At 52.3% G+C, this 20,342-nt stretch overlaps 1 protein-coding gene across 1 annotated transcript; it reads right to left on the reverse strand.

Annotated features, from left to right (window-relative positions):
- Positions 1–681: 681 nt before the first annotated feature.
- MYO1A (myosin IA) lies at positions 682–19,656 on the reverse strand. The gene is given in 30 exon segments (XM_006189460.3): positions 682–1,024; positions 1,296–1,423; positions 1,571–1,615; positions 1,617–1,724; positions 1,839–1,931; positions 1,933–1,972; positions 2,330–2,436; positions 3,169–3,303; positions 6,993–7,067; positions 7,525–7,593; positions 7,704–7,853; positions 8,309–8,402; positions 8,666–8,866; positions 9,219–9,445; positions 9,612–9,812; positions 10,014–10,076; positions 11,346–11,450; positions 11,593–11,658; positions 13,003–13,089; positions 13,170–13,288; positions 13,758–13,905; positions 14,021–14,124; positions 16,121–16,219; positions 16,420–16,483; positions 16,612–16,658; positions 16,850–16,954; positions 17,127–17,221; positions 17,482–17,597; positions 17,706–17,880; positions 19,389–19,656. Coding segments are annotated over 29 exon segments (3,138 nt in total). The 5' UTR covers positions 17,826–17,880; positions 19,389–19,656; the 3' UTR covers positions 682–897.
- Between the last annotated feature and the right edge of the window lie 686 nt (positions 19,657–20,342).

Here is a 20,342-nt window from a genome sequence, read left to right on the forward strand (position 1 = left end):
TTGGAAACCAAGAAAGGAACAATGATGATGACACAGGGAAAATAAATGAAGACAAGAGGGAAGAGGTCAGTCACAGGGATGGGGGAGTCGGGGTAGAGGACCCCCGCCACCACCGTCAAGTGCCACCAGCTGCAGGCCCCAGCTGTGATTAGCAAGATAACAGTTGGCAGCAGCCTAGCATCTCTGGGGCACAGAAAGGAAGGGGTGCCACGGGGCAGGTGTGATGACGCCCAGTGCTGAGGCGGGGGTGGCGGGGGCTGTGGAGCTCCCAGCGCAGGGGACCCTGCATTCCCCAGCTCACCTCAGCTCACAGGAGCCCTCCAGCCTTAGGCATCTTTTCAGGCTAAATCTCCAAAGGATCCCAGTTCCTGCCAAGACCGGGATCCTCACTTCTTCCCTCCAGGGACACACTTAATGAATCAGCCCATTGGCCACCTGCGACCTGAGCCCCATCCCCGAATGCCCCGCCCCCACCCCAGTCTCTCCAACACCATCCCCCCCCCACCCAGCCAGAGCTCAGCCGGTCAAGGAGCCCGGAGAAAATTTCCCTTCTCTTTCATTCTTATTATCTCCATTAGCTGGCTCCAAGGAGCCTGAGGAGAGGAAAGGGAGGCAGGCAGAGGGTCTAAGTACAAGCCAGTGAAAAGATGGGGGAACAGGAACTCATCCACACTGACCAAATCTTTGCCAAATCTCCTGTTTTATTAGTGGGCAAACAGGCTGAGGGTGGGAGGAAGCTAAGTTTGGAGGAAGGACTTGGAAACGTTTGGCAGAAGCAATGTCCTCTTCAGGGGATCTTCAATCTGTGAGCCCCTTCCCCATCAGAGGAGTTTGACACGAGATCCTCCCACAAAGGTGGGGGGTGCCTGCCCAGCAGGAAGAAACTGCTGCGCCTCCTCACTGCACAGTCACCTCCAGGCAACGGCTCCCCTTCTTCTTGCAGCTCAGCTTACGTTTCCCACCACCCCCAGGGCCCTGGATGACCTTGACAGCCACACTGCTCTCCTTGAACCTCACTGAGAACCTGGAGCGGGACAGACAGAAAGGCAAAGCTAGTGCCCTCTTCCCCTCACCCCTTCTGTACTTTCACGGTGGCTTCCCCTCCCCTCCTTGAGGCAAGTACGTTCCCCCACCAGCCCCCTATGTCAGAAGACTCAAGGCCCCAGAGAACTGGGGTGGCCCTGCCCTGACATTGTTCACTTCACTTTCTGCCTGCCCACATTTCCCCGGTCACAATGACCAACAGCTTGGTCCTCTGCCCCAGGCCATCCCTCACCCCCGGCTCGTGGCCTTACTCTTCAGTCACGGTGACTGGAAGCTGCCTCTGTGTGGCATCCAGCACAGCCCGGTACATCTTGGTAAGCAGTTCAACCACATGCTCACTGACCAGCAGGAAGTCCCCCTTGGAGCCCACTGATGATAACTTAGGGAGGGGAAAAATAGCAGGAGTGGATTCATTTTCTCTCCATCAGAGGCCCAGAGGGAGAGGTCTGGTCTCCACTCAGCCCCAGCCCCGTCATGCCCGCCGCCTTCTCCAGTCTGAGGCCCTGCCCCCACCCAGCTCTGATACCTCACTCAGATGCAAGCTAAAAAGCCCATCCTTGAAGCTGGTGACAGGACACCCTGGCCACGCTATCCAGCGCAATGACAGTCTTGGGCTGGGAATTCTTGGTGTCTGTGATAATCACATGCCCCTTGGTCAGGAGGAGAATTCGAGAGGAAGTCTAGGGACAGAACAGGGAAGGGGAGGAAAGGTGGGGGTTAGTCCCCACCCTTCCAGCTACCTGGCCGAGGCTCTGGATCAGGCCTCGGGGAGGAGATGGGATGTAGGCCTTCACCTTGCCGTTGCCACGGTTGACCTTCATCACAGTCTCTGCCACCAGAACAGGCCCTTCCTCTCCACCCTTCAGCTGCTGTAGCTTAGGGCTTTCTTTGCAGCCCAATGTAGTCACCGTAGAACGGAATAGGGACACTGAGGGCACACAGGAGGTAAGCAGTTGAGACAAGGGCTTGCACCTCCCTCTCTGAGTCCCCATCTCAGGCCTCCTGTGCCCTTCCCCCACCCTCCACCATATCCTGTCTCAGTGGTTCTCAGAACATGGTCTAGGACCAACACCAGCATCGCCTGAGACCTTGTTAGAAAGGAAAATTCTTAGGCCCCACCCCAGACCTGCTGAATCAGAAACTCTGAGGGTGTGCAGCAATCTGGCTGTTATCCAGCTGGCCAGGTGATGCTGATCACACTAAATGTAAGAGCCACTGCTCTAACCCACCGAGGGAAGCCTCTCTTCGGTCTGATGAAACTGCACAGGGTCAGGGAGGCCCTCACCTCTGGGGGTATGAAGCCTTCTTGCCCTTGAACAGCTCGCTGGCACAGAGCTTCTCCCTCAGGGTCTCTACCTGCTTTGGGGACAGCCGATCCCGGAACTTCTTGCACTGTGAGGAGATGAGGAAGAAGCTAAGGTCATGGAGGAAGAGGACAGGGCTGGGGAAGGAGATGGGGAGACCACCAACATGTGGAAGGAGAGGGGCAGAAACTAGAGAAGAAAAGAGACAAAGAGACAAGGACATGAGACTTCAGAGAGGGCAGGGACTGGAGGGGCACTGGGGAGGGGGAGGGGGACTAAGGGAAGCTGGAGGGCCGGATGGGATGGAAACAGTCAAATACAAGCCCCATGAGGGCTGTGTGCCCAGCACGCAGCACAAGGCCTAGCCCCAGACAGGTGCTCAAAAGTATTTCCTAAACAGAAAGAACACCATGCAAAGTGAAATGAGCCAGACACAAAAGGACAAACGTGATATGATTTCACTTATATGAGGTACCTAGAATAGTCAAATTCATAGAGACAGAAAGTAGATTATAGGTTCTGGGGACAGGGGAACAGGGAGTTATTGCTTGATGTGTACAGAGTTTCAGTTTGGGGTGATGGAAAAAAAGCATGGAGATGGATGGTGGTGATGGTTGCACAACAGTGTGAGCGTGCTTACTGTCTCTGAACTGTAAACTTACAAGTGGTTAAAATGGTAAATTTTATGTTACCACAATTAAAAAAAAATTTAAGTGGAAGAGGGAGGCAGAAGAGGAAAATCAGAGGGAGGAGGGAAAAAAAAGACAAATGAGCAAGGAAGAGGCTGGGGGCCGGGAGAGGCTGCCCGTGCCCCGCTCACCTTCCATCGGTAGAAGAGCTTCTGGAGCTCGTGGTTGGCCGTGCTGAAGTACTTGTAAGGGGCAGCTGGCCATGTTTTGTCCAAGATACTGGTAGACGGCAAATTGTCCTTCAGCCGCAGTAGGAATTTCTGGGCCTGGATTGGGGGCAGGGGATCAGGAGTGGGATGATAAGAAAGACTTCCTGTCAGGCAAGCTCGCTCCCGGTCCCACCACTTCCAGGAGGAAGGCCTCCCACAGGGAGAAGCAAAAGGTGAGCTGAGGAGACAGAAGGGGGTCGCCTCCTGATCTTTCAGTGTGAACGCAGGCTTGAGGCTGGGCAGTAAGAGTGTGAAATGGGAGACAGAAGAGACAGGATTCCTTCCAGGTAGATACCTTCTACCAGGGTAGGGAGGTGGGAGGGGCCAAGATGAAAACTGGCTTCCATGTTTCACTCCTATAGCTTCCTTTCCCCTCAGCTCAGAATTGCCTGCAGATGGCAGCCCCACTGTCTGTGTTAGCGAGCGGTCAATCAAGCCCAACACCTCAGCCTGGCATGCGAGGTCCCCTGCTTAGGGCACCCTCTGCGTCACCCTGGCACACCAACCAGACGGCGCCTTGCCCTGCCCCCCGCCCAGCCTCATCGCTCTGTGCCTCAGCTCATGCGCTCTCGGCTCCACCCTGCCAACCCCGGTTCCACCTATTTTGAGATGCAGCTCAAAGTCCTCCCAGATTCCCTGTGCCAGGGGTGTCTCTCCTTTATTAGAAGCCCCACAGCAGGTTGTCTATACTTCTGTTTTTGTGCTACTGTTATTTGCATGGAAATCTTCTCCCTCTTCTGAACAGTGAGTCCTTGGGAGTCAGGATCCCAGGTCCTGAATTTTTTCACCATTCAACAACGTTCCTGAGTGTGCCTGGCACTGTCCCAGGTACAGAGACACAGTGGTGAACAGAGTAAACAAAGTCTTTATTTTCATTAGTTTACATTCTACTAGGGGTGAAGAATGAGAGCGCCCACAAGGAAATAAACAGAGTGTAATCTCAGATAATTATATACGCTATGATGCAAAAGAGCAGGCCTGAGACAGGAACGAGTGGTAGCATATTTCAGACACAGAAAGCAAGCCAGTGTGACTGGACTAAAGTGTCCAAGAGGATATAAGATTAGAGAGTTGGGTGGACAGATCATGAAGGGCCTTGTAGGCTGTGGTAAGGACATTTGGTATGGCTTTTATTTGGAGTGAAATGGAACATCATTTGAGGGTTTTAGTGGAAGAGTGAGATAAAGTGACTTGTGATTTTTTAATTGTAATATTTTTAATTTTTAAAATTTAGTACAATTTACTTTCTTATTTTGGAATATTTGTTATTTGTGTAAAAGTTGAAAAAACATTACAACGAACATCTGTCTACCATATACTTCTCACCTAAACACACCAAACGATCATGTTAACATCTTGCCCTTTGTGCTCTCTCTCAACACACACGCACATATACAAATGCATATAAATATATAAATACACACTATACATACATTTGTACGAATCTTGGCCACCACGTCATCCTGAAGTAGGCTACAGTTATCATGACATTTTCCCCTAAAACTTAAGTGTGTATTACCCAAGAGCCAGGACATTCTCCTACACAATCACAATTCCATCACCACACCCAAGAAAATTAGCATTAATAGATATACTCATCCAACAGCAGTGTATAGGCAAATCTCTGCTAACGTCCTTTATAAACTTCTAAAAGTCCTCTTTAGCTTTGTTTTTATTTCTCCTGATCCTGGATCCAATCACGTTTCACACATGGCCTCTGTTTCATCTCCCTCAGTCTAGAACAAGGACTCTTTAAGTCTTTATAACCCGGGGAGCACCTAGCACCCTGTTTATTTATGGGACAGAATTATCGGAAGTATAGAAAATGATTTGAACACTTCCACATTTGGGGAATTTTTATGACAACTTTTTACTGAGACATTAGTTTAAAAAAACTAAACTAGAAAAAGGCAGAGCACACAGCGCACTGCGGTGACTCTCCAGGAACTGTCCGAGCTCTTTGCATCTTCCCCTACAAAGGCCCAGTGGGCGTGGTCTAGTCCCCCTGGGGTCCCTAGTCCTTGGCCTGGTTTGATTTAATTCAATAAACATCTCCCAGAATCCCCCATGTTCCAACTGATGCGGAGCTTCTGAGGGTTTTCTTTTTTGTTTGTTTTTTTTCTAGATCTAGAAAGTTCTACTTTTCTCTGTGCAGCCCTCCTGCCCCTAGGGCTACCCAGAGCCGTGGATGCCTTGGTTGCCCAGGCCTCTGTAGTGTGTGTAGGTGGTGGGACAGGGTGGAGGTGGGTTTCATAGGCAGTGGTTAAAATTCAAGGCAAATCGTTTGTATCCCAGCTCTACCACTTATCGGCTGTGGGACACCTACAAGTTATTCAGCCTCTCTGGGCCTTAGTTTTTACCAATAAAATAAGGGCCTACCTCAACAGGGTTGTTGAAAACATTAGAGTTAATGCTTGTAAAGAGCTTAGCACATAGCAAGTGTTCAAAAATAGTAGGTGTTAGCATTTGTTATAGGCAAGGCAATGGCAAACTAGGGACTAGTCAGAACCCTGGGGCAATTAATGCCCAGTGGGCCCCTGCATGCAGACTTCCAGAGTGCATATGATTTATAAACCCAATGGCTCCTAGGGTGACATTTAGCAATTGCCTGATAATATACAGGTGAAAGAAAAGGTGGAAGAGAGGTCACTCAGGAGATAAGAGCGGAGTCAGATTATGGGTCTCAGGTATGCAGCAAGAGAGCACACGCTCTGGGAAGGCAGGCAGAACGCTGGAGCCTGCCTGAGGAGAGCTCAGGCAACAGAAGTCTAGGAAGATGGAGCTTCCCTGGGGAGGGGGAGGAGGACACAGCGAAGGCTCACGGAAGCAGTGAAGAGGCCCAGAGCCCCCATTCCTCCACTCGCCTCTCTGACAGCAGAGAGGAGCTCCAGCAAATGTGTCTCGTGTCTTTATGAGCATAGTTTGTCAGAGTCCAAACAACTGCTAGGAATCTGATCAGTCCAGGTCAGTTCTAATTCACCCCAGCCCTCTGTCCAGGCTCTCCCACCCTTCCTCCTTCTCTGTGGTCTTTCCCAGGTCCTCACCGGAAGTGCTGCTCTCTACTGTCTGGGTTCCCGGTGACACTCCCCAGAAGCGCCGCTGCTATCAGATACACGTCTCTAGGAATCACCCCCTCTGCCCCTGTTTTCCTCTCACTGGTAATTGTTTGAATGTCCAGGCCTGGTCCTGGCCTCTTCCTGCCCACACTGACCTGAGTTCTCCAGAATTAAGATCCTTCCTGAGATTCAATTGCAGCCTGGCTGCTATAGTTTCAGAAGAGCTAGAAGGAAGATTCGATTCCTCCAGCTTCAGGCCCTAACCCTAAAATGGACCTTGGGAGGTTGGGTTAGTTAACCCTGTGTGTGTCCTCACTCTGCTCTTCAATGAGGCTCAGCCTTTTCAACTATAGTTAACCACCCAGAACCAGTGTCTCCACTGCCCTATTCACCACGGGCTAGTCGGTGGGTGTGCTGGGACCTTTTCCAGACACAAGGGTGCCTGCAGGGTCCACTCATGCCAAACAAAACGTGCTCTGATTCTGCCCCTGGGTCCTGATGTACTGCATCCTGCTCCCTGCAGGTTGCTGCCCCATCCCCTCTTCTCCTAGGACTTAAGAACCTGCAGACAGAGGAGGTTCTTGGGGAAAAGCTCCGAGTCACCTCTTCTTGAACCCCACATACCTCCTCTTCCAAACCTGTCCCTCCCTCCTCAGCGCCCCACTCCCACCCTCAACCCCTACCACTTACTATGCTCCTGTAGATGAAATTTGCCAAGGTGAGAGCAGCCCCTGACCGGAAGTATTTTCTGTAATTCTTGCGGGCCTGGCAGGAACATACAAGAAAGGAGCCAAAGTAAAGATAGACAGTTATCTGGAAGCGAGAAGACAAACCTAGAAGAAGTTCTACTATTTGTCAACCACACAAAGAATAGATTAAGATAAAGAGCTGAGGTTAAAGCTGGAGGGAGCGGGTAAAGTCAGACAAGCTGGCAACGAGGAAGACAGCTAAAGCAGAAGGCAGAGCTCTGCTGCCAAAGCAGAGACACAGCCAGGTGTATGTTCAGATCTCTCCAACATACATCCACTCCCAGACACGCACGGAGCAGACCCAGAAACACACCCAGACACAGACGAACCTTCACACAGAGGTGTGTCCTAGGTGCGGGCAGGACTCACTCTCTGCTGCGGTCCCCTCCAACCCCCAGCAGCTGGATCAGGAGGACCCATGTGGGGGAAGGACCCACGTGTGGGGAGGAAGCCCCTCTCCCCTTCCCCATTACCTTCCACCCTCTCACAAAAGCCTGGATCAACAATGCTGAGGCCTTCATCTTCTCATAGCGCTTCCTTTGCTGCAGAACACAATGGGCCTGTTAGAAAGCCTCCCGCTCCTGAACCACCTCTCCCACTTCCCACTCTCCTATTAGAGTGAGGCAGGTGGGACTTTGGGGGCAACTGGTACCATATTGCCCCGAAACCAGGAGGAAATGAGGATCTGGCTCTTGCGCATCAGCTGGTAGTGGATGCGGCAGCGCCAGCCCCGGTACATCTTCTGTATGAGCGTGGCCAGCTGCTGGAGTCGGAGGCGCCTCTGCTCTTCCAGGTAGAAAAGCTGTGGAGAGGTGGAAGGAGGGACGGAGAGGCTGGCCTGGGGGAACCCTACAGCACCAAAAGCTTCCCAACCAGTGTTTTATTTGATCATTCCTTTGTCCTCTTACTTTATTCCTTTATTCATTCATTTATCTAATAAGCATCTACTAATCTCTAACTTTTTAGCAGGAACTGTACTATGACTTGGAAACTCAGACACCCTGACCCTCAAGGAGTCCTGCTTCAGGCAGAGGCACACAGACGAGCAATGCAAGCACACCCAACTTCAGGGCTCCGGGCAGGCTAGGAACCCAAGGACTCAGTCCCCAGGGATAAAGTCCCAGCAGAGAGGACTTCCTCATCCACTAGCCACTCCAGGTCACAGAAGCTCCCCTCCCCGCCGCCTCTCACTCAGGCGGGCTCTCCAACTCTTCCACCCTCCAGTCCCACCAAACATAAGGGCACTCTCCAACTCACAGCCTTGGGGCTTCTGATGAAGATCTTCGTCTTCCCAAAGGCCCGCTCCTCTGAGGACATGCTCAGGTCCCCCAGGACCTTCTCGACCCCCTCCCTACAGGAGCAGGTGGGGAAAGCTGCCGAGGGGCATCCCAGGGGAGGGTCCCCTTCCACCTCTCCCCTACCCCCTTTCACCCTGGGAGGAGAGTTCAGGGCTCAAACAGACTTAGGAGCCTCCGAAAAGTAAACATTCAATTCACCTCCCCAAGCATCCATTCACCGAGCTTCAGTGACGTGCAAGGCAATGCCTGGTCTCTTCCCCGACAGAGTCTCCCTGCACTGCCCCGCTCTGCTCCCCAGTCTCCCACTGAATCTTACCGCTCTCCACCATTCCAGCGAGGCCACGTGCTCCGGCTCAGCAGTCGGTACCTTTCCAGGAAGGCCCCGTAGGCCTGGCGGTAGGCGTAGCCTGCCCGTCGCACTCGCACATTCTCCAGCAGCCCTAGGTACCGAGCCTGGACGGCCACCAGCTCCGAGGAGAACTGAGCTCGCCGCTGATGCTCGTTGGGCTTTATACACCTGGCGGGAGGCGGGGCAAAGTCCCGGCTGCAGGAGCTTCACCCTTGCCTGTGTCGCCCAACCTGGTCTCGACACCCTGTTCTGCACACATTCCCCTTAGCTGAAAATCTTCAGAGGAAGCGGACACACCAGCCCTCCCAGTTTCACTCAGTACAGCATGGGTCCTACCTGACCATGACGCTCTCCCTGCTATAGGACTCTCAGCTCCTCAGCTGGCTCTGTTTCCCATGTGGAAAGGGCCTCTGGCACCCTTATTCCAGACACCGCCCCACGTGGACATGTTCTACAGTGCATGGACCCCGCACATGTCATCACTTATACAGCACGTTCCCCGGTGGGCCCAGCGTGTCACCTGATGTAGTTGGGGTTCTTGGAGTACAGGTTCTTCATTAGAATGGCCACAGAACTCTTGAACTGGGCCCCAGCAGTTGGAGGGCGTTTGAGAGATGCCTGCTTGGGGTCACCCTCAGGAAACAAGGACCGAAGGAGGGGGTGCCGGGCCTTCCACATGGCCTGGGACAAGTCCCGGAACAGCAGGTCGTTGTTCTTGTCGATGAAGCTGTTCACGTTGTAGGTCACCTGTAGAGAAATAGTACTTGGTCTGGGAGCCCTGACCTTGTCCAGTATTTGACCCTCCCAGTCTCCCTGTGAAGTGTTCCAGCTCTCATCTACCCCCAGCTCCTCTCCCCTTGTCTTCAGCCCGGGCCCGGGCCCTAGCCTTGACCCTCCAGCCCTGTCGTATCACCTTGCCGGCGTAGTGGCAGATGCGGAAGCAGCGGAGGCCCATGCTGTGGTCATACTGGCGCTGGGCGTTCTGGGTGACTTTGCTCTCATAGTGCTCATGCTTGGAGAAGAGCTGGTTCAGCTTCGCTAGGAAGGTGGAGTCACTGACCACCCCAGGCCGCAGGCACTCCTCGTCCAGCATGGCCAGGATGCCTCGCTGATTCTGGCCAGGGGAACAAGATGAGCCCAGCCTGGACCTGGTCCTCCAGGACGTCCACATCCTCACTGCCACCCCTCTGCCCCCACTGCATCCTTCGCCCTCTTTACCATCGTTATCAAGTGGGGTGGGAGGGAGGGAGACAGGTGAAGAAAGTGCAGGCAGTCTGGAAGGGCAGGTCCCCGAGATAAGAGAGTGATAACTCACATGCTCAATGAGGTCACAGATAATGCCATTATCAAAGTAGTCCACCTTCGTCCACGGTATGCCCTGGGAGGGAGACGCGACAACTTACATGGAGCAGGCCTGCAGGCAGCAGAGCTCCTGCCGACTGAAGGGCCAGACCGCTCAGGCTCAGGCCATTCCCAGGTGTGGTGGGGGAAAACAAGCCTTTCTCTCCCTCCGCCCCCGCAGGTCTGTAGGGAATGCGAAATGGAATTAAGTAAAATTGCCCCCCCCACTTCATCCCCCAAATAACTTCCCCAACTGGTTAAATGAACGACGATGTCCTTACAATCCCATGTAGCTGAAGAAAGGCATCTTTACGACTGATACAGAAAGGTCTCTTGTTAACTGATGGAAGCAAGCTGTACGACAGAGTGTGTTCACTGCTACTGGAATAAATTTTGTGGGAAAATATATTTACAGATTGGCTTGACTACACATAAAAGACCTCTGGAAGGAGGCCGACCTCAGTTGCCTCCAGATGGGAAGGAGAACTAGGAGGCTGGGGCGGGGTGGGACGGAGACCTTTCTGTATACACCTTTTTAAGCCTTTTGAATCTTGAAGCATGGAATGTATTATCTATTTGATAATTTAAATTTTTAAAATAAAAACATACAAAACAACTGGAAAAACTTTTCCACACATTGTGATCACACTGCCTGAAATTCTGCCACAGTCATTTCCAGAGAGTGCACAGGGAACGTCCCTGGTAGGCTTTTGTATGAGTAAGGCCTCAGCCATTCACACTTCGGAGGGAATCAGCTCAATCAGAGAGCTCTTCTAGCACTTGGCCAGAGAAAACAGGAGTGTTCGCTGACCAGGGGAAGGAGTGCGCAAATTCTGAGCCATGGGGCACTTCTGGGTGCTACAAGGAGGGGTGGCAGCATTAGCCTGGGCCCAGAGGAGACAGAGGATTCGGAGATGTCAGAGAAGGGCACAGAAAGGGCTGCAGTAGGGTGCCAAGCCCAGGAGAAATGTCCCTTCTAAATTTGGCTAAATCTGCCCTAGGCCAAGCACAGCTGTCACTTCACTCTTGTCAGGACTCTCCCAGACCCGCACCCGCCCCTGACACCCTTCCATCAATCTGCCCCCTTCCTCGCCTGGCCTGGAGTGGGAGGATGGGGACCTGGCGATGGAGAGCAGAAAAATAGGGCTTCTCGACGATACTGTGAAGTCCAGCTGTGCAAAGGAAATTTTTTGTTCTTGGTGTTCCCCCCTGGGGACAACTGAGAGGCAACTGTGATGCAGGAGGAAGACCTGGCACGCGCCTGGAAGCCATCTGAGAGACGGGAAGCAGGGGAGGCTCCGCTCACCTCTCTCTTATACTCCTCTTGCTCCTCTTTCAGCGTCAGCTCTATGAACACCTGCTGAAGCTTCTCATTGCAGTAGTTGATCACAAACTGCTCAAAGCTGTTATCCTGGGGGGAAAGGGTACACAGGTCAGAGAGAAGCCAGCTCAGCCCAAGACCCTCCCTCGCCCTCAGCCCGGCCTCCCCTCTCTGAGCCTGTCACCCCTGACCCTCGGGACGCAGGGTGCCAAGGCCGCTGAAGCTCTCTCACCTCCAATATTTCAAAGCCGTAGATATCTAGGACCCCCATGACCTTCTTCTTCTCCCCAGTGTCCACCTAAAGAGGAGGAAAAGATAAATCTGAGGACCAGCCCTCTGCACGCCAGGCCAGGCCCTTCTGGGATGGATGTGAGTGGCTTCAGACAGAACTCAGGAGAGCGTGACCAGGCTGGCAAGGAATTGGCATGATTTTCTCCTTCCTCCTCTGTAAATATGCTGAAGGACGAAAAGGGAGGAAAGGGCGAAAAGGAAGATGCAAATAGTTCCCAGGACTGTGCTCCCTTGGTACAAAGTAGAAAGACAGAAGATCTTCTCAGGAAAATAACCATTCCTTATATTTGTAGAGTGTTTTACAAAAAATATTGTGTTCTAATTGCTTTACTCCTTATCATAGCCCTATAAGGTATGATCATTCCCATTTTATAGATGAAAAAAAATCAGATTCCAAAAGGGCTAAACACTTACCCAAATCTAGGTTCAAATCCCGTTTTGCCCTGCTGTCTTCCAGTAATAGCTTCTAAATTGATGGCATTTTCCGATACATAATTTTTTTTAAATAGCTCCATTTTGATCTAACTTACATGCCACAAAATTTACCCTTTAAAGGTATACAATTCAATTGTGGGTTTTTTAGTATATTCAAAAGGTGTACAACCATCACCACTACTTAATTCCAGAGCATTTTCATCATCCCAGAATGAAATCTTGTACCTATCCCCATGAGCAGCCACTCCCCATTCCCCTCTCCTAACCACTGACCTGCTTCCCATGCCTATGGATTTGCCTGTTCTGAACATTTCATACAAATGGAATCCTACAAAATGTGACCTTTTGTGTCTGGCTTCTTTTATACAACGTTTCCAAGGTTCATCCATGTTGCGCGCGTATCAGTACTTCATTCCTTTCTGTGGCCATATTATTTCCCGTTGAATGGATAGACGACATTTTGTTTATCCATTTATCAGCAGATGAACATTTGGGTTGTTTCCACTTTTTGGCTATTATGAATAATGCTTCTAAGAATGTTCGTGCACAGGTTTTTATGTGGGCATCTCTTTCTAATTCTCTTGGCTATATACCCAGGAGTGGACCTGTTGGGTTATATGGTAACCTCGTACATAGTTTTATCTGGTCCTCACTAAAGCATGTGAAACAGGTAGGCATTAGTGCCTAATTTTCAAATCGGGAAACTGAGGCTCAGAATCTTTGTGAAACTGAAAGGCCAGACAGCTGGTAAGTAGGGGATCCAGACAGTTGTAATAAAAAACTAGAGATGTTTCCAAAAACAACACAAGATCCTCCTTACTGTGTTCACATCTCAGAATCCGAGGTATGGGGCCGGTGGCCAGGACAAGAAAGGCGGGGCCGGCAGGAGGGATGAAGGAGGAGGGCAGTCTCTCACCTTGATACTCTCGTTGATCCGAGTCACTATCCAGTTGAAAAGGCGGCTGTAGATGTTCTTAGCCAGAGCATCACGAGCGTACTGGGCCTGCAGGGCAGAGGCGGCTGGTTAGCGAGGCAGCCGCGGAGCACGCTCAGAAATCACCCCCCTCCCACAGGGCCCCTTACCTGGATGACGCTCAGTGCAGTGACCACCTTTTCTTTGGCTGTCTCCATGGTCCTTGAGCACAAAGCTCTCTCTAATTCTACTGAATTCAAACCCACCAATTCCCCAATCTCCTGAACACCTGGAGTGATGAGGAAACACAACACGGCCTAAGGGAGGGCTTTCTCCTAGGGGAAGGACAGAGGGAGGGAGGGAGGGCTGATAAGTGTTCCTGGGTCTTGTTGGGGAAGTCCTTGCAGCCAATTCAGGACATGGCCCGGGAGAAATCTGGGGAGGAGGAGGAGAGAAGGGAGCTCTTGACTTATGGCGTGCATTATCAACTTTAATATGAGAATCTCCTGAAATAGGGGTAATTGTTTCCATTTTTGCAAAGAATTCACTAAGACTCAGAAAGGTCCTAGAATCCAGGTCTAGCAAATGTCAAAACTTCATCTCAGTATGCCTCAGAGGGAGTTCCAAATGGGGAAGAACTCATGAACGAGCAGAGGGGGACTGAATCAGAGTGAAGTCGACTACACTGGAGCTGGTGGAAGAACAGAAATCGTAGCAGGAGATTCGGGGAGCAGGCTGGGAGCTGGCTGGGCGCAGACCTCTGCCGTCACGGATGCCGCTTGCTGGTACCCCATTGGCCTGGAACTCATCTGCCAGTTCCACGTTCCCCAGCTTCAGCACCATGGCCGTCACCTCTAGCACCTGCCGGAACTCCTCCTCGGAGAACCCAATCACGATCATCGCACTCTTGGGGAGAGAAAAGAAGTCCGAAGCTGAACTGTGGTGCCAGTCCAATGCCTTCCTTCTCAGAGCCAGAGCCTGGACTCTGGGCACGGCCTCAGGGCCCAGCCTGGGCACCCACCTGGAGGGCCTTGAAGTTAGAGGCGTCATCCATGCCATCTACCCTGGGCGCTTCCCGGTTCAGGTAGGTATAGCCACTCGAGTCCCGCTCAAGCTTCAAGGCCTCTGAGAGGGCCAGAGTGAGGGAAGAGGGTTAGTACACAGATGCTCTCAAGTCCTCCAGCCTAGACCCTCACAGCCCTTGCCCTAGGTTGGCTCGTTCATTTATTCAAAGGAGCCATTTTTGTTTTAAGTTCTGCCCCCGCCTCTTTTGTTTGGGACCTCTAATACCTAGGATGACAGACCACATCTTAAAGTGGTGTTTAAGGTTTGGGTGCTCATAATGGTTGAGATTTTCCTCAACTTTTATGAACGAAAAGCCTCATTCTACTCTTCTCCCCACCTTCAGGGTTCTAAACGATAAAAACAAATAAGCGAGCCCTCTGTCCTCCTCAGGTCTCGTGGCTCTGGAAGGACGAAGGTGAGGAAGGAAGGTGAGCACGCATCCCCCCCCACCCCAGCCTCAGCCCCTCACCCTCGGCCCAGGGTGGCGCATTCATTGCTCATCCACAGAGAACAGACACAGTGGCAGGTGCTACAGTCCCCAACCCTGACCCTCTTCTGGAAAGTCTTCTCTGGCGCTGTGGGGCTGAGCCCAGTGGCTTTCTTACGCTCTCCTATGGAGCATCTCTACCCCAGACCACATCACACGGGCTAGCCTTTGTTTTTTTCTGTCCCTCCTACAAATGAACAACTTGTGTTTCTCATCTTTGCATTCTGTGTGCCTGGCTGGCATGCAGGAACTTTTTTCTTTTTAAGAAATGAATCGAGGGAATGGTCAAAGCTGCTACCCTGAGATGGGAAGGAGTGGGTTAATCATGGAGCTTGAGGGATGTCAGTTATCTGTTATTCAAATGACCTGAGAATCAGGGCCTGTCCCTTAAACTCCAGTTTGATGGCAGCTTCCCCTGAGGCATAAATTTTGAAACAAGAGCCTGCTAAAGAGGGGTTTCTGGATGGAGAATGATTCCAAAAGGCCCTGGGATGATGACACCAGGGAGGCTCCACCCAGACTCAATATAAGCCAGTGGGTGACAGAATCAGCCAGAGCAAGACATTAGTGTTTATGACTCAGACAGATTGAATGCAAGCAAGATTATCAAGCCAGGAGGGAGGATGAGACCTGCGGGAACTCTTGAACCTTAGAGATCTCCAAGAGGGAAAGAAGATAGGCAAAAGTCCAACAAAAAATAACCGGAAACCAAAGGGACCACAGGTTCTTGGGTCCAGACACCCACAATGCCCACAGCTAGAGCCAGGGTTGGAAGGGGAAACTCTGGCAAGGCCTTAAGTTCCATCAGATCCTGCAGTATTGCCCACACAGAGCCACCTCAGGCCCATCCAGCCTCCAGGCTGGGATGGTGTCTTCCCCAGGACAAGGCAAGGCACTCCACGCCATCTGCTCCTATAGCCAACTGCACGGGTCTACTGGCACTGATCACACCGTGTTGTGATGTTGCTGTCCACGTATCTGCCATCCCCAGAAGACTATAAATTCTTCAAGGACAAAGTCCATGTCTTAGTCATATCTGTATCCTTAGAAGCTAGCACAACATTCAATCACAGTAGGTGCTCAAGAGATGTTTGATGAATGAGCAAGTGGAACCTCCACAGAACCGTCTAAGAGCAAATCAGGGACAAGGTCCTGGGTGAGGCAAACATAGCCCCAGGACAACGTCAACTAGAGCTCACTGAAACTTCTTGAAAACTCATAATACCCTGCCTGATTTCCTGCTGAGCTATCCAATAAAGTCCCTTGAATTGAAGATAGGGAAGGATGGAAGATGGAAATAAGTGTTCTATCTTTGAAGCCAGCTTGGGAAAAGAACCCAGGCAGGACAGAGGAATAAGAGCAAGGAAGAGGCAAGAAGGCTTATTCCTAGCAATAAAACCTCAGAAAAGGAAGAGAACACAGAGGTCAAGGGATCTGTTGCTAACAATGGGCGGATGAGGTTCAGGGTGAGGACTGAGGGAAGAGGGCTGCAGGGATCCAGGGGGCCCGGGGTTCCGGGGGTTTCACGGAGGCTGGGATGCTCTGCCAGGGTCGGGGGTAGGCACCTACTCAGTAGCTGAGCATCCGCTCCAGCCAGGAGCTGATAGAAGATGTGGAAGTTCCTTTCTCCTTCAAGCTGCTTCACCACTCGGGATTTCTCCAGCAGATCTGGCAGAGATTTCAAAAATAACGTTCTGAGGACCTGCGGGACAGCGCAGCTTCCCCCTAATCCTGCCTCGTCCCCGGTGTGTGCAGTGGTTGGGAAGGCTGGCAGCCTCACGTTCCTCCCGCCTACAGCAGCAGATGAGCAGAAAGGGGCGCCGTGGGGCAGATGGGAGAGGAGGTGAGTGGGATGGGGAGGCACGTACAGTTTGTGATGTCACCACCGAGGGGGGATCCCTTGAAGTCAAACTCAATATCCATGTATTTGCCCTTCAGAGACCAGAGAGAGAGACTTTGCTTCCTCCTCGCCTCATCACCCTGTTCAGGGGGGATCTGTACCACACTCCTCCCCCCCACGCCCCCGCCCTCTCCTCCCAGGCCTGGAGACGTCCACTCACGAATCTAGAGGAGTTGTTGTTGCGAATGGTCTTGGCATTGCCAAAAGCTGCAGAGACGAGGGGAGGGGAAGTGAGGTGGCTGAGGGGCGAAGAGGGACTCCAGGCAAGGGGAAGGGGGAAGGTCCTCCGGTCCTCATGCCAATCTCAGATTTTTCAGGCTGAACGAGAACAGCGGTTTGGGGAACACGGGCAGGCAGGGTGGGGTGGGGGTGTTGGGGGCAGAGCCTGGACTTCTTACCCTCCAGCACTGGGTTTGACTGAAGCAGTTGCTCCTTCACGGAGTTCACCTGCTCCCCTTTCCCACAGACGGCCGCCACATAAGACATCACTAGCTTACTAGCCTCTGCAAGAGAAACCCTCACGTGGATCCCCACCAAGCCCTTAACCGCCCTCACTCCGGCACCTCACACCACTCGGAGTCAGAAAAACTGGGAAGGAACTTCAGGAGGTGGGCTGAGGGCAGGACTGGGCCTGGCTTGGAAAGAGACCAGGGGGTAGTGCCAGCGGCGCCTCACCCGTCTTCCCGGCTCCACTTTCGCCCGTGATGAGGATACACTGGTCTCGGTCCTGGTCCCTCAGTGACTGGTACGCCACGTTTGCCAGTGCATAGCTTTCGGGGAGGAAGTGGGTGATGGCTACTGCGGGGCCAGTCCGGACACCACTTTTCACCGGGCCCCGAGCCCCAAGATTCATTCACCCTCCCCACTTGGACCAGACCCAGGCAAGCGACAGGCCTAGGAAGGGGCCTCCAGAGGACCAAGGGAAAAAGGGAAGCTGGAGAACCTTCTTCATGAGAAAAGAGAGAGGAAATTAGGGTGTCTCATCATAGCAAGCTGGGGCCTGTCACCTGCCCTTAGCCCCGCAACTCACATATGGGGCTTCAGCTCGTAGAAGGTATAGTCCTGGTACTTGGCAATGAACTCCGGGCCATAGATGGACAGCTCCTGGTAGGGATTCACTGAGACCAACACGTTCCCAATGTAGGTCTGGAGCCAGGGAAGGAGACGAAGGGAGTGAGCAAGGGTGGGGGCTGGGTGAGGCACGTGAACTCCCTGGCCACACACCCACAGTCAGGGGCACCCCTATGCACTCACGTAAATCTCCTTGTTTTCATAGCGCAGTTGGAGGTTCTTGAGCAGAGACTCCTCCTCCAGGGGTTCCAGGAGTACAAGGTCCTCCACCCCAATGGAACTTTCCAGGAAAGCCATGTCCATAGGAGCTACTGATCCTGGAATTAGTTTGTTGATGTCTGCTCAGCTTTAGGAGTAACTGTTGGCAGGGAGGAAGGCAGAAGGATCTAAGAGAGCCTTTATCTCCCCCAAGTCTGGGCCCTATAGACAACCTCCAGCCTGGGAGAGGCCTCCAGACCAGCCCAGGCTAACTGCGGGAGGCTGCAGAAACTCCACCGCGGGCAGGCGGGGGAGTCCTCTGCTCCCTGATTAGGGTTGGTGGGGGTGGAGCATGGGTGGGACAGGACCGCCTGCTTCCGACCACCAGGGTAGAGAAGGCACCCAGCAGGCAGTGACTAGGGAGCATTCTTGTGCTTGCAGGAGAGGGGGCTGGGGGAGGAGAGCGAAAGTAAGCTTCATGCCACAGCCAGGCACCGAAAGCTCCCTCCTCCTGCACTGAGGCCTGGCTGGGGTCCAGACTCCCTGACTACTTGTCCCCAGTTCTCCTTCTCAACTCCCAACCTCTCACTGCCCGTTTCAGTCACCTAATCCAGCATACCCATTTCAAAAGTTCTTCCAAAGTCTTTCCTCCTTTCTCGTTGTTACAGTGAGATTCATTTTTGAACAGGGACTGGACAAGGTGATGAGTTAGAGGACAGAGGCGGGCGTTCCTCCATAGAATGTTGGAATACCCCCAAAGAAAATGAAAATGAGGTTTGTTTCCCCAACAAGCGAGTAGCTGTCAGGACCTCTGGATGTGTCTACACTTCTGTCCCTATTTCTCTATTTCCAGCTTTTACACCCATGCCTATAACCTTCTGGCAAGGACTTTGCCCCAGGGGGACACACCCAGCGTTTCAGTGGCTGGTGGGAATGGGCGAGGAGGAGCAGAATTAGGGGGGCAGGGAACACTGCGGGGCTCAGCCCCCACGCAGCAGGCACGTGACAGGTGCTCCCTGAGGAGGAAGCCCAGCCCTCCTCGGCTCCCCTGTGGGACTGAGCAGGCAGGGTCACCTGGTGTAGGACAGAACTGTTAGTACAATGGTCAGTGCCACTCCCTAGCAGGAATAGAAGAGCCACATCCTCCTCTCCTGCGCAGAACCTGAGTGGGGGAAGGGAGGGAAGCAGAAGAGAAAGCGGAGCAAGGGCGCACAGGCTTCCTTCTCCCTTCACTCTGCCTTCTCCAAGCTCCAGGAGACGAGAGCCCTCGTCACTTCCTGTAAGCGCACAGCTGAGGGAGCAGTAAGAGCACTAATAGCAGTCTCCTGCAAACCACAGAAGCCACAGGAGTAGCTGCTGCGGGCAGGCAGGCTCTCAACACTTCACACGCACTAGTTAATTTCACGCTCACACTGTCCCCATGAAGTAGGTACTATTATCATCCCACATCTTCCAGATTTTAAACAAACAAACAAAGTTATTTTTAAATAATTTGACAGGAAAGGGTGAGAAGCAGAAGCAGGGGGCTTGGAGAAGGCATCTTCTTTGGATTTAGACTTGAGGGGAATGGGATTGGCTGGAGGTGGGGAAGGGGAGAAAAAACAGCCCCCACCTGGGGCACCAAAAACTGTGAAAAGAGGAGCAGAGGCGGGTCAAGGCAGGACTCACCCAACACTGGAACTAGGGTGTAACTTCAGTGTCCCTTGGAGAACGGTGGATGAAATCCAAATTTGACAGGAAGGCAGCATAAGGAGTCCCAGGCCCCAAGGGTGAGAGGTGTCCTTGTTAACAGGAGCTGTCCATGGTGTTGGGGAAGAGAGGGAAGAGACTGCCCTCCTCTTGCCAGTGTCCAGGCTTCTGACCTTCCTCTGTGCTGCCTCCTCCAGCCAGGGCTCCCTGTACCAGTCAAGCCAGGAGAGGCCAGAGACGGCTGCTCAGCACAAAGTCCGAGGCTGTTCCCGCTGAGGGTGTGGCTCACTTAACCCTTCAAAGGCCTGAAGCCCCAAAAGGGAGATGCTCAGTTACATGAGAAAGCTCCCTCTAGGTAGGAAAGTGCATCTGGCTGGACTTAGCCAAGGGGTTCAAGAAGAGCTCTTGCTCCATTGCCCCCAAAATTTGGAAATGAGAGTAGAAGGAGCAGACTTTATAGCCAAGGAAAAGCTTCTTCAAGAAGTCAGGAACTTTGCCAAGGAGGAAGGTAGGCTGGGGTGTCTTTCAAGCAAAGAAATAGTACCTCCCTCAAACCTACCCTTCTTATCTTTTTGGGATTCAGAGGGTGTTAATGACATTTCTTGGGAGAACTAAGTGGACAAAACCCTGAAATTTCCATTTCCCTCCCTCCATGAATCAGACCCCATCATACAGATCCCGAGACTAAAGTTAGTGGTAACACCTGACATTTGTTTCATTCATTTTCATAGAACTCCCACCTGTACCATCTCCCTGGATCACACCACCCCGTGAGGTAGGCAGTGCAGAATCACTCCATTAAAAAGGAAAATTAGAAGCAAGCACTGAGGTTCAGAGTGGTGACACAACGAGCCCATAGTTCCACAGACAGTACGTGACAGAACCAAAAACAAAATGCAGCTCCCTGCTCCTAAGTCAGCCCAAGGTTCCAGC

The sequence above is a fragment of the Camelus ferus genome, chromosome 12 (genome assembly GCF_009834535.1).
Source record: "Camelus ferus isolate YT-003-E chromosome 12, BCGSAC_Cfer_1.0, whole genome shotgun sequence".
NCBI classification, from domain to species: Eukaryota; Metazoa; Chordata; class Mammalia; order Artiodactyla; family Camelidae; genus Camelus; species Camelus ferus.